The sequence below is a fragment of the Trachurus japonicus genome, chromosome 3 (assembly GCF_045865225.1).
Source record: "Trachurus japonicus isolate A0001 chromosome 3, Traja_1.0".
NCBI lineage: Eukaryota > Metazoa > Chordata > Actinopteri > Carangiformes > Carangidae > Trachurus > Trachurus japonicus.
The window spans coordinates 7864358-7878311 of NC_140909.1; the positions used below are offsets into that span (position 1 = coordinate 7864358).

Here is a 13954-nt window from a genome sequence, read left to right on the forward strand (position 1 = left end):
CTTGAAGCAAGTAAAGAGTCGATATTCCTGTGTTTATGACACAAAAGGTAGCTCCTACTGCACCTGAATGCACCGAGCACGGCAGCAGGGTCTCGCACAAGACTTTGAATTAGATCTAGTTTTACAAGCATGTCGGCTTGCTTGAAGTAAATAAACTTCTCGGTACATGTTTGAGTCGCCATCTGACGCTGTCTGTGGAAAAAAATCTGAAAAAAATGCGGCTTTGAGGGATGTAAACAGGCTAACCAGCGGAACTTGCATCCACTCCCATTCATTGCTGCCGTAGCGATGCGGGGACAGACCAAGCTACCGCAAAACAGGAGCGATTAAACTGAAAATCTTCACATTCCTTCTTTTAGACCCAAAATGATAGGAACATACACCCCCAAGTTGAATTCACCTGGAATTGTCCTTAAAGGTTTATTTGTAATGTTTAGGTCTGCTGCCCGAAATAAACCTATTTCTATTTTCGATTTCCTATGTACGAAAGAAGCAATATTTGAAAATGTGTTATTAAAGTTTTCCTTTGAAAATGTTTAAAAGCCATATGTAAATGTTTATACATTTAGAGATAGTACAAGTTTCTGTATTATTTGCAATGTATTATTATAATTTGGATGTGGTTTAAATACATTAAAGTATGTTTTTTTACCTGGAAGTAGTCCCACAAGTCTTTCAGCCTTTAGTATACTTGTAACACATTTGCATGAAGGTAGAAAGTAGTATACCAAAAGTATAATTAAGTATATATTTTAATACACTAACATCTAATTTTAATGTACTTATAATACAAACAAAGTACACTTTAATTTAACTAATTAGGCATGTATTAGTACATGAAATGTCATGTACTTAAAGTGCACTAAATATACTTTAAGTTGTTCCACTTTAGTACACAAAAGTACACTAAATACACTTTAAGTTGAGCTTTTCTACAACTTAATTACAATTTAAATATACTTAACACAAAATTAGTTGTTCCAATTTAGCACTCTTCAAGTTAACTAATCTTAAACACACTTGAAATATAATGATGATTAGTGCGGCTTGAAGTACACAAAAGTATGCTAAATTTTAGTACACTTAGTACATTAATTTTTCACCAGGGTGATAGTCTTCAGTAATTCAGAGTTGAGACATGTGGTGCCACGAGCAAATGTTGCCTCTGCATGTCGTCTTCTGTCCTGCACTGTATATAATCAACTCGCATGTTAATGAAGTCCACGTGTTGTGAGAACCGTATGTAGTTTCTTTTGTCAGCTGATGTGGTAAATGACTCTATTAATAGCCTCATATTTAACAGGCTAAGTGCCTTTCTTCTGACCTTTTGGCTGCCGACAACAACAACAACAACAACAACAACACTTAAAGCAGAAGTAAGTGATATATTTGTGTTAATATAAGTCTTAAATAGTTATATCTTCCGACAGCAATCACTTACATAGAGTGTTTGGTCTGAAACACGGGTCTGTCAGTCACTCTGCTCTGCTCTGAGCCGAGGAGAAAACATTTATCGTATCCTACAGTTTTTATCCAATGAGGAGAGAGAACGGCATGAAGGGCTGTGTGTGCAGCCAAGGGACGCCGTGAATGTGGTGACGTAGGGACGAGGACTGTTATGGTGCGTTCAAGGAAACTCGTAACTCCTGTTTTTCCGACCTGTGAAGTCGTACCAGTTCGATCTGGTACGAGTTCACGAGTCGGAAGTTACGAGTGGCCGTTATAGTGACTTTCACAGGTAAAACAGGTCGGAAAAACACGAGTGGGTTGCCTGAAACGCTACAAAGTCGTAAGTTGTGACTTGAAGCTGTAATTTACGGTTTCAAAAGCCTACCTGGAACGCAGCATTAGCCAAAACGACCGGATCGCTTACTTCTGCTTTAAGGTGGAATCAGATTAAAATACTTCTTACAATCTGCTGCTTTTATATGTAAACAGAGAATAAATCTGCACTCTACACTGTAAAAAAAAAAGTCCTAATTTTACACAAAATAACTTTTTTTTTTACAGTGTATTTCAGTTTTTTAATCTAGTGTTCAAAAACCTGTGAATTTACACGCAGCTGTTATTTGAAGTATTATACCAATAATGATTAAATACACTGTATTCCTAATTTTTTTAATAAAACGTTATTTTCTTAAATTACATACAAATCAATGTAAAATTACAGTAATTCATCTCTAATTACATAATGGCACTTGTTATAATAAAGGACAAAGTGCAGTAACTTGAGTAGAATCACTATATTGAACATGTTTGATTATAACAATTTTTTTTACAGTGTACTCCCAGGCTATCAGTCAATTTTAGCAAAGATACAAAACACCAAAATAGTTGCCCAATAGTCCACATTTGGCCCTTTGACTTGAACACTCTTATCCAAACACAACAATTATAATATTTTCAACCCCTCTGACACAACACAACAGTGAACAGTCAACAGCCAAGTACAACGTTTAAAAGTCATACAATGAACCACCACACAGAGACAAAACACATCTGTCTCCATCACTCTGCAGATTCAGATGCATAACTAATATTTAACACAGGTCACATGCTCGTCAACTCTATCTGAGTTGTTGTAAGCGGTTGTTTCTACCAACAGTGGGCAGCAAAGCTCTGTCTCTGACTCTGTAGAAAATAATCTGAGCAAGATTTTAATTGGTTCAACTGTTAAACCTTTAAAAGATTTGCCCTTGGACTCACCGCCACATTTATAAGAAACACACCTGATACTCAAAAACATTGATCATTACGGCTAAGTGGAGAAGTGATTCTCTCCCAGCAGCACATGGAATATCTGCATGTGCTCTGGTATGAGAGACACTGTTGTCCGGGAATTGTGTGCATGTCTGTGTGCATGTCTTTGTGTGTGTGCATGTCTTTGTGTGTGTGTGTGTGTGTGTGTGTGTGTGTGTGTGTGTGTGTGTGTGTCTGTGTGTGTCTGTGTGTGTATGAAAGGGGGTGAAGGAAGCGAAACATTAGTGTGGCGGCTGCCAACTGCTTCTGGCTGAAATGACAGAGACAGGTGCTGTAAAATCTCCTCTTTATACCCGGACTCTCTCTCTCTCACACACACACACACACACACACACACACACACACACTGACTCATGGAAGCATTCAGACACACAACTCCACTCCGCACGCACAATCATCCTGATACCAACACACTCGGTTATTCTCACTGCTCTGCTCTGTCCACTGTATCATCAACAACCTCTCTGCCTCGGTTGTATTTATACATCTATAATAACACACAGTTTCATTTGTGTGGTTGTGTTGTTCAGACTAAGTCGGTCGTCACTTTTGGTTTTTCTAACAGGAGTCGGTGTCGGTGGTGAGAGAGAAGCCGGGAGTTGTTTACTTTGTAAAGATCCGTATCGACCGTTGACCTGTGAGCAGACTCGCTGAGAGCGTGTTGATGAGTGTTCAAAGTGGAGCTGGACTCTCATTCCCCCTCCTCACATATCCATCCCATAATGGCAAACACGCCACCAGGGCCGTTGCTAGGAATTATGGGCCCCCTTAAAGAATACTAAAGTGGGCCCCTCCCCCTAACTTTTCCTTTTATTTTTTCTTAGACTACGTACATATTATCGTTTTTTATTTAGCCTTCTTTGTTTTGATGCTAATGCAGCATTACACTGCAAAAACTCAAGTATCTTAGCAAGAATATTTGTCTTATTTCTAGTCAAAATGTAATTTCTAGTCAAAACAAATCTCATTATACTTAAAATAAGACATATCATATTAAAAGTAGCTTGTTTTTAGACACTTTTTTTTTTACTTCTTTCAAGCATAGGCCTATTTTCACTTGGAATAAGTAGAAAAAATCTGATAGTGGAGCAAGTTTTTCTTCCTTATTACAAGCACAAAAAACTTACTTTCACTGGCAGATTTTTCAATTTTATTGTGAATTTAAGTGAAAATTATCTCAAAACAAGTTAATTTTTAGGTAATGAGTCTTATTTTAAGTGGAAAGAGATTAGTTTTGACTAGAAATGAGACATTTGGACAAGAAATAAGACAAATATTCTTGGAAAGATGTTGAGTTTTTACAGTATTAGTCAGGGTCTTACGCAGAATAAATCAGTCATACAAAGATTAGACTACTGGGGTTTTATATGGGCCCCACTGGGCACTGGGCCCCTAGAATTATCATCACCTTTCTCCCCTATACAACGGCCCTGCACACCACACTCACTCCCCCCATGAGAGCATCTAACCAACCAACCAACCAACGGTGGGAAACAGCAACCACCTCCTAAAACTTGATGGTTTTCAGTCAAACTTTCGGCATCACAGACGTGTCCATCTCTGATCTGACGTCTCCCATCGAGCTCCATACATCTCCATCTCCTCTGCTCTGACACTTGCGTCCAAAATAGACGGAGATCAAAGCGAGCCGGCTGAATGTTGTGAATGTGTGAGGGCACAACACATTGCAGCACTGGACAGGGAGGTTACGTATGCGACCTGCAGGACATTACAAGGTTGAACTAGACAAGAGGGATTTAAGAAGAAAACGACTCCTAAGCCCCTTAAGACTTAAACAGGAGAGTGCGTTGTGCTGTTGAGTGGAGCCTGGAGAGTGTGAGAGATATTTGTATTAATATTGTGAACTGATCAAACCAATTTGACTGAATTCACTGAACAATTTTAGCTCTGAGATCGATGCCATCTGCTGATTTACAGTTTTTTTAAAACAGAAATAGTCAAATTGTTGAAACTTTTTACAATGGGCAACTAGAAAATAGATGTATATGATGCTTCCAGAGTATTGTTTCATAGAGGTTTCGCCTTTGGATGTAATTGTAGAAGAGTTTTATAGTCGTTTAGAAATAATAATCTAATCTGATAATAATAGTAATCTTCAGTCATTTTGATAATTAAAGGTGGTTTATTTAGGTTTTCTCCTTCCCAAAGGTGATTTCTTGCCAGGAGTGGGTAATGATGATGATGATGATGATGATAATGATAATAATGATGATGATGTTGATGATCGCTTGGCCATTGTGGTGTTTACAAGAGGCTATAACAGGAAGCAGCACTTCTTCAGTAAAGACTGGACACCACAGTGACTCCTTATTGGAGAGTAACGAGACAGACTTGTCAGGCGGAGACTAACTGCTAAACAGCTGTCAATGCTAATAATGGCTATTTGGTGATGGCAAATACTTAGATATAGCCAGCGTGATTAATTGTTTTAATAATAGAAAAAAATATAAAATGCTAAATTTTAGATTTTAGAAGTTTAGATTTCTTATAAAACTTTTTAAGACACTTTTTATTCGGATTTAACTGAAATATTAATTACACATTTTCTTGCTCTGCATGTATCCCGGTTTCACATATTGTCTGTTCTTTTTTTCTTTCTCTTTTTCCTTTGCATCTCTTTCTAAACTACTTTTTTGAGATTTGTTAAATGAAGTTTACTCACTCACTTTAACTGGTGAGGACACTGTTTCTGTCCACACCACCGACAGCTGCCCTGCCTCTCTCTTCATCCCTCTCTCCTTCTCTCTCCCTCTCTCTCCCTCTCTCTCTCTTCCTCCCTGTGAGTGACAGCACATGTGCTGGGGTACTTGGGGAGGGACGCTGCTGAAATTCTAACCCCCTCTTACCCCGCGACTGTGAGACATACCCCTGCTATGGACAGGGAGGAGCTGTGAGAGACAGACGCTGGGAGAGAGAGACGGAGACACGGAGAGGGAGAGAGACTGCAGGAGCAAGAGGACAGAGAGAGAGAGAGAGGGGAAAGAAAGTGGGGGACAGAAACCAGGGTCGGAGAGTCGGGCCTTTTCCGCCCAGTGAAACCATTCAGGAGCCCAGTTCTTCCAGCCTCAGATCTTTTAGCCATCAGTGGTCTGTTCGTACTGAGTGCAGGTACTGAGGATGGCCGTGCAGATGTTGGTGGTGTGTCTGCTGGGTGCTCTGCTCTGCCAGGTGAGTTAAAGTCACTGCTTCTTTATGGTTGATGCTCAAAAAACAAACTTAATTCATGCATTTGACATTTGAAGCTTGTGTGAGCTTGTTCGTCACAGACTCAGAGGGTTGGCGTTTGTTAATCTTGTCTTTACCGAGTTGAGTTTTGTGGCCGCTACCTCCGGCTGATGGTTTAGTTTATGTATTGAGTTAATGATTATATGTTATTAGAGAATAGTTATAAAAGAACGCAGACCCCAGGTGCCTGAGTAATAGAGCTAGTAAAGGAGGAATGTCCCTCTTCACTCTATATATCTATAAAAATGTTAATAGGAAAGTAATTGGGTTTCATAGGCTGCTGTAAAGGTGCTGCACTGAGCTCTTCTCCTGCTGTGTGGATCTAGATTCAGCCCCCACATACACACACACCCCCTGCAAAGTCTGAACTCACTTCATCTCACTTCCTGCCTCTTCACACAGTGATCCTGTTTAGAGAGCGACCTTTAGACGCCCCTGCTCCTCAGATACACAGTTTATGTTTTTACCTGAGTGATGCCCTCGACCAAACATCAGCTAGTTTTCATCAACAGAGGCGCTCGCAACCCGACTCTGCAATCAGAGGCCGCGGCTGATCTAAACATTTCCTCAGCACTCGGGGGAGAAGAGAAGAGAGGAGAGGAGAGGAGAGGAGAGGAGGATGAAGCTTATTGAGGAGGACGAGACTCCAGATGTGAACAGAGGGCTCGGGGCATCATTAGTAGTATAGCCCCTGTCAGCAGAGGCCATTATGAGCTCTGAAATGGATGGCAATGTAAACTGACATATTACCAACAGCACTTCCAACCACCATCAGTCTTTCCCTGTGTTTGGAGTAGAAATGCAGCCCAGGTTGAGGTTGAGGTTGAGGGGGGGTTTGAGCGTGTGTGCCTCGGGTGATCATTGCCCCAATGTGCTCCATAACTCATCGTGAAGTGTCTCCGTGACCGTGTTGTGAGCTGTTTAAAGTTTTGGCCAAATTTCATCTTCTTTGTGGTTGAAAGTCTTGATGGTGCATTGATGCTACTTTGATGGTTCATTTTCATATCCCGTGGCTAATTGATTGTGGAGGAAAAATCACCGACAACACGGGAGTGATAGATCACTGGTGGCGCAGCCGTGCAGGGAAAAACCAGTTTGTCACAGTGGAGGCCTGAGTGCGTCGTCGTGACATTACACAAAAAACATTTCAGTCAAATCCTCACTGGTAATTATATTTATGAGACGATAAATAAATAATCCTGTGAATAGTTTGAAAGACGTGTCATGCAGCCCTGAAGCATGACCTGTGTCCCCAGCTTTGATGCAGATATCAGAGAACTGCTGAAACTCTGCAGGGGTTAAACATGGGGTTAAATTCCACCTTCGAATGCCAGAAGTGTTAAAAGTCCAGGAGGGGCGATAACCAAGTAACAGAAAGTGTCTTATTCGGTTTGTTTACCGTGTTGCAGATTTGATTAAATGGAAAACGGTCTGATCCTCCAAAGATCTGTCTTTTTTTTTTTGTAAATGAAATACAAACCACAGAGGAAGCTTGAAATGAGGCTCTGAAAAGTTTATAGCTGACTCCTTCACATGAAACAGCAGCTGCGGTGGACTGCGATCGTAATTCAACGTCAACATCATGGAGAAAATAACCGTTAACAGTACAGAACATACTGAATACACAGATATACTGAAGACGAGGATTATACTTTGAGTAATTTATATGAAGGTTTTGACATTTTTAGTTCTCTGCCAATGGAATCTGTTGGGAACTGCTGTGAATCCAAGTTACCATCCTTCTCTCAGAATCAAGCTATAAACATTAAAAACATATTTTGTAGAAAATGATGCATTTAATAAATTAATCTACATCACTGATAGAGGTCATTTACAAAATCTCAAGCCCCTCTTTTTCCTCCTTGTTGGATTAAGACAAACAGCTATGTGCTAAACAACAAATGCTAAAAGCTCACACATGAAAAACAGACAAACAAATTAATGATTTGTTGTATTTTTTTCTAAACAAACCCTAAACCTGATTAATCACACGTATCTATTGTTCAAAGTGATGAATCACGACCCGTAATGCACACGTTCTGTTTGTTCAATGGTTTCCATGGAGCCTGTTACTGCAGTAAAAGCAAAACAAATTCTAATAAATCAATAATCTGTGTTGAATGAATTTAACCATCAGCAGCTGCCGGTCCAACCCAGAGGCTTTGATCAGTGTCACCTGAGAGCTTTCACCAGTGCTTCAGTTGTGCTCTTTTAATTTGCAGTAAGCTGGTGTTGTTTTGAACTGGAGAGCGTTCAGGCCCACTGTGGAGGATGCATGTCGTGGCGAGGAGTGGGCAGCTGCCACAGCTGTTCCCAGATGCATACGTGATGCCATTTGTCCCGCTCTGTAATCCCCCTTGCAGAAAGAGGAGTGGGCTGCTCCTGAACCATGAAATCGGGTACAAATCAAGAGACTGTAGCGGCGGCCAGCTGGCGCTGAGGTCTCACTCATCGGAAACAATCAGTCAGAGGATTTAGTCTGAATCACTGGTCCTGCTGGGCGTGGATACCTGCAGGATGTTTTACACTGACTAGGGTTTCAGAGGGAGCAGGAGGCGAGAGAGACGACTTCCAGATCAGAAAAGCTTGTCCGCTGAACATGGAAGTCTTTTCCCTTCTGATCTGTTTTGGCTTCAGTGTTTTCTAACAGACTAAGACATGGAAGAGAAGACACATGGTGACAGCTTGTTAATAAGGTGCAGAAATGTAGAAAGATCGATTCCTAATCACCATTGATAGATGTCACCACAATATATATATGATTCTCAATCATTCTTTTTTTCTTATTGCCATCTCAAACCTGAAACTTTCCTTGACTTATTTTGATTTTTTGCATTTTATATTCTGCATTTTCTCTGGAAATTTTGGACTTTCTACAAACTATTGCACTGTATTATGTTACTACTGTATAACTGTTTGCTGTGAGGCAACGACCACCAATGGATCCAGCAAAATTGAAGTGTTGTGTTTTTGTTAGGGTTAGGATTATTAGGGTTTATTCTCATTAATATGAAATACAATCAAATGCACAGGGTTTATATGCTGGGAAAGCAGAGGAGAAACACAGCTCATCAGGTATCACAACATTGATTGTAGCCGTCCGATATCATTGTTTTACTTTACGTCCTTTCAGTAACATGTTTGTGTCTCTGTTGAGTTTTCTCTTCAGTCTTTATTTCAATGCTCGAACCGTGCTCAGCATTCCCAGATCAGACATCTGCTACAAGAGGACACACACACACACACACACACACACACACTTGTTGTGGCACCAGAAATAGGGTGTCCATGCCCATGCCAGGCAGTCATGACTTAGCAAAGAGTAGGGGTGTGGGACCAGTATTGCTGGTGACTAACTGGTTGAGTGTCTGTCTGAGTCTGAGGTCCAGGAACAGAAGTGACCGGGGGGCGGGGGCACCTGTGCGACCTCTTGACCTGTGGCCACAGGGACTGTCGGCCACGTTACAGACAGAATTTTTTTTGTTATTTGTGGTTCTCTCTGTGCTTTTCTGAAAAAGCACACAAGATGACAAATAGCATTTTTGTAAAAATTTCACAGTTTGTCACAGTAACATTTCTTTTCTTTCTTTCTTTTTTTCCCCTCTCCACACCGTTTACAGTGGTGGTGTAAACATGCCACTATTACCTTAACATCAACCACAGTGTCAACTGATGTTAATGGTTTCCAACATGTAATAGGCATTTCCATTGCCGGGGAAACGAGGGTAGTTTACTGGCATGCGGAGGACAACTGTAATGGTTTATGAATGCGTGTCCAAGACGTAATGCATTTGTACCAGTGGCATTTCTTGGAAGGTGGACAGCTCCATTGGCTTTGTGAATGAATGTGTGAGATTTAATACATTTGCAGCCGTGGTAGAAGTAGGGAAAGCAATTTTACAGTTATCAACACATGGTGAATGTTAGTGTGTTAGTGTGTGTGTTTACTATAGTGTGTATGTTAGAGTGTAGTGTATTGTATGTGACCCCCACGCATCATCTCTTTCTGACAAGCTTAGTTGCTGTTCTTGTTATAAATGACAATATTGAGATGCCACTGTCCTCTTTTTCAATAATTCTGCATTCAAATACTGTTATAGCTTCAGGTTATTGTCAGATTCAAAATAGAATTGAAAATCTAAGTAGACTGACTATGATACGGTAGGTTCGTGCGTCCACATCTCTTTATTTAAGAATACAGAATCAACACTTTCTTGTTCTCCAAAGGAAACATCACAGAGGCGGAATCGAACTTTCTCGAGCTCTGTAAACACTCCTCAGCAGCAGAGTGCTTCACGGTTCTTGCTGTGAGGGCATATCATCTCCAAACAAGCTGTCCATACTTCTGTGAGGGCTGGAGGTGAAAGGTCAAGTTGTAAAAGTATCTGGGAAAAGCCTCCAAAACAGTTAATCTGTGTGTGGTGTCATCACTCAGCCCGACAGAAAAGGAACTCATTGGTCTAATTGGTAACGTGACACTTTGCTGTTACCGCATGTACGTCTGGTAAAAACATTACAAACGGTGGCTGATGCTCGGTGGAGCCAAAACACAGTGTCGTCTTAAGTTCAGATTGAAGGGGACAGAACATGACAGTGATACAGGGTGTGTGCGAAAAGGAAGTGTGTGGAATAACACGTGTAACCTGACAGTTTGTCGACTTTTTAGTGTTTTATATTCAGGAAATTCTGCAGAACTCATAGGCCTGTGCTGTGTTTATTTTACATTAGTTTTTCATGTACGGTTCAACTGCAGCTGTTCAGGTGGAGCCAAAGCCAAAATCAATCAAACCACAAAACATGGAGCAACCCTATACTCCTTTACACAGCTCTTTAATCATCAAACATTGTCCGATTTCTTACATTTATGGCAGTGGTGTCAATGGTTTCCACTCTCCTTCTATTGGATATATTTCATTGATCAGTTGTGTAATAGAGCCATTGATAAAGACTGTATGAAACTTTGCAAAATGTTCTTTGATAGGTTAAATGCAATCTTTCCTTTTTTACCATTGGTGGTCCAAATAGTTTAATTTACATATTTAGCCATATTAACAACAGTCAGCCTGTCATTTCACCACTATGGACGAGGCCGAACCATTTACTTCATTGACTGAAATGACCACTTATAGAAATATTCATAATCCCCTGATCATTAATCTTATAGACTTTTAATGATCAGCTGACTTTTCCTGTCGTGACACCAGCAGGTTAGTATCTCTGGTTTTTATATTTCGACATCCTTTAGATCGACGACCATGAAATCAGGCACAGATATCCATGATGCCCGGACGCACCGTGTGTCCCATGACTATGGCAGACTCCGACTTTTCCTGTCGTCGAACTGAAGGTCACATTTTCACAGGCCCCATGGAGAATATCTCAACATCGACATATGGTCTGATGGTTTTCAAATGATATGTCCAAGCAACATTGGTGATCTTCTGACTTCCTCTAGCAGCATATGAGATTTACAAGTGTGACAAGTGAGATTTACAAATGTCTTGACCATCATGAGGTCATTTTCTTTGGTGAATTATTGTGTTTAAGCTGGAATACCTGCAAAAAAAATGACATCATCTATCCATCAATCATCATCCTCAGCTTTGTACCATATAATAATGTTCCATTCATTTCTTATGTTTGTGTAGCGTGAGCAGCACAGTCATCCTTTAAACTTATTTTTGCTACTGTTTCGAAATCAAGTATAGGGATCAACAACAACAACAAAAAACAAGTTGTGCACTTAAGCCAACACTGGTCTGCACTGAACTGTGTGCGCATTCTCACAGTTAAAAAAAAATAAAATAAAAGGTGTTCGTGTGTCCCATGTGTCCACAAATCAGTCAAACCTAGAAAGTGCTATATTTGGAAATACAGCTGTGATGCAGCTGTTACTGACATTGAGGTTAGGTAACAATGCAGAATGCACGCCATGCCAGAGGAAGGTTTGGAGAGCTCATACATGCATAAGTCTTAAATTTGGTTGTAGTGGAAGTAGATAGCTATCGGGATGAGTTTGTGCGGAGACATGGCCTGTTGGAATGTGAGTATAAACAACTCTGAGAGTGTGTGGATGACGGCGGCTACAAAAAGCTAAATAGGTAGGGGTCAAGAATATAGAACAGGCTAAGATTAGCCTGCCCTCTGACTCGGCCTGCAGATGCCCGCCATGGTTCCCATTCCTCCCCGCTCTGTCCACCAGCGTGCCAGAGGATCAGAATATCACATCACCCAACCCCAGAGACAGCGAAGCAACCACAGGCCATTCACAAAATATTCATATCCACTGATTTGTTATTTCGTTTATCTAGTCTCAGCTCCCTGAAAAGACATTATTCATCAATATTCAGTGTATTTGAAGCTTACCCCCGGGTCTGAGGATCATGTCTGTGAGCTGTTTAACATATGGGATGTAGATTCCCACAGAGCAGGAAGCAGCTTACGGAAATGTGTATATATATATGCTTGTGCGTGGGTTGGTGTTGTGTTGATGACATGTATGCATATCTGTGTGTGTGTGTGTGAGAAAGTCTGGATATGAGTGTGTCTGTGGAATTCCTACAGCCGAGCAGATCCGTAAGGTGACCCCAAACTCCCAGTCAGGTGCAGAGCTAAGCATAAAGGGGAATTTGTGAGTGTGAGTGGGAATGCGGGTGGGAAAGCACAGGATCTAAATCCATAGTCGACAGCTGTTGTGTGAGTGTGAGAAACCCACGAATGTGTGTGTGTGTGTGTGTGTGGGTGGGTGGGTGTATTTGTGTGAACGTGTTCAAGGCAGCAACGTGGTGAAGGAGGGTTTCGTCAAATGAGCACGAGTGTTTGTGTTTCCTCATCCTGAGTTGAATTTGCACCCGGATCAAAGGAAGCTGACAAAGACGAGTATGAGTGAGTGAAACCCGAAGCCGCATCACTTCATCCCCTCTGCCTCCGAACAATCCCATGGATTTCACATTACAGCCGTACATGCTGGTCTGCAGCCATCCCATCAGGCCACTGGGGGAGCGTTATACACTGTAGTATACACTTGAACGTCTTTTAAGCAGCTGCAAATATCTATAATGACATGATTTGAGTTTTCCATGATGGAGAATGTCTGGGGTACAGTTAATGCGATCCGACTTACTGACATTATATTTACATTATACCTCCGTGTCTGATTTATACGCACGTGATGATTCATATTTAATCGAATGCACATTCCTGTGGCTTTTCTGATGTGATTCTCATGCTCATGCGGTTGTTTCCTGCAGGTGTGGAGCTCCACAGAAGCTCATCACAGCGAGAAAGAGCTGCATCCTCAGGTTCTCAACCCCTGGAGGAGCCACGGCAAAGGAGTGGTCAGGGTGAAGAGGGACTGGATCATCCCTCCAATCAGAGTGCTGGAGAACAGCAAGCAGGTTCCCGAAGCCCTTGTCCAGGTAAACATGTTATATCAGTGGATTACTTCAGGTATAAAAGGATAGGTTCAGACAATACTCAGGCGCCCATATGTAGAGTACATTAAAGCAGGTTTTGTTTGCTGTAATTGTTCCCTCTGCTCATGCAAATTGTTTCCAATTCATTTCGTTAAATGGTGGGGGATTAAATCCACATAGTCCTTGATCAGTGCAAAAAATGTCTCAGAAAGTTGATCTGAAGCTAATTTGAGGCTTCAGTCTGACATATCAGTTACGGTTGACAATAGAAATTCACTCTTCTTAGTGATATTCCTTCTTGCGGCCCATCAGGGAAACTCTCTCCAGCCAATAGTGAGTGCCAGTTCAATCAAATCTTATAAAAGTCAAATTATTTTGAAAATCTCTCAAACAATTGGAGACAGGGAGACAGACTCAGACAAATTCAGCCTCATCATCTCCAGACAGTGGCTATCAATTTCATTGACGATAACCAAAAGTTATGTGCATGAGTTTTTTTTTATTTCTATAAACTTGCCTACAACTTTCCAGCT

The 13954-nt window shown here is 41.1% G+C and overlaps 1 protein-coding gene across 2 annotated transcripts in view; it reads left to right on the forward strand.

Moving 5' to 3' along the window:
- cdh15 (cadherin 15, type 1, M-cadherin (myotubule)) overlaps window positions 1–13954 on the forward strand; it is a 38344-nt gene that overhangs the window by 17088 nt on the left and 7302 nt on the right. Inside the window, exons 1-2 of one of the 2 annotated variants that reach the window (XM_085806454.1) lie at window positions 5667–5949; window positions 13257–13424. In XM_085806454.1, the coding sequence (XP_085662580.1) occupies window positions 5899–5949; window positions 13257–13424 (219 nt within the window). In that variant the 5' untranslated portion in view covers window positions 5667–5898. Of the gene's footprint in view, window positions 1–5666; window positions 5950–13256; window positions 13425–13954 lie in introns of those variants that run through there. The other variant, XM_085806447.1, reaches the window with a different exon arrangement.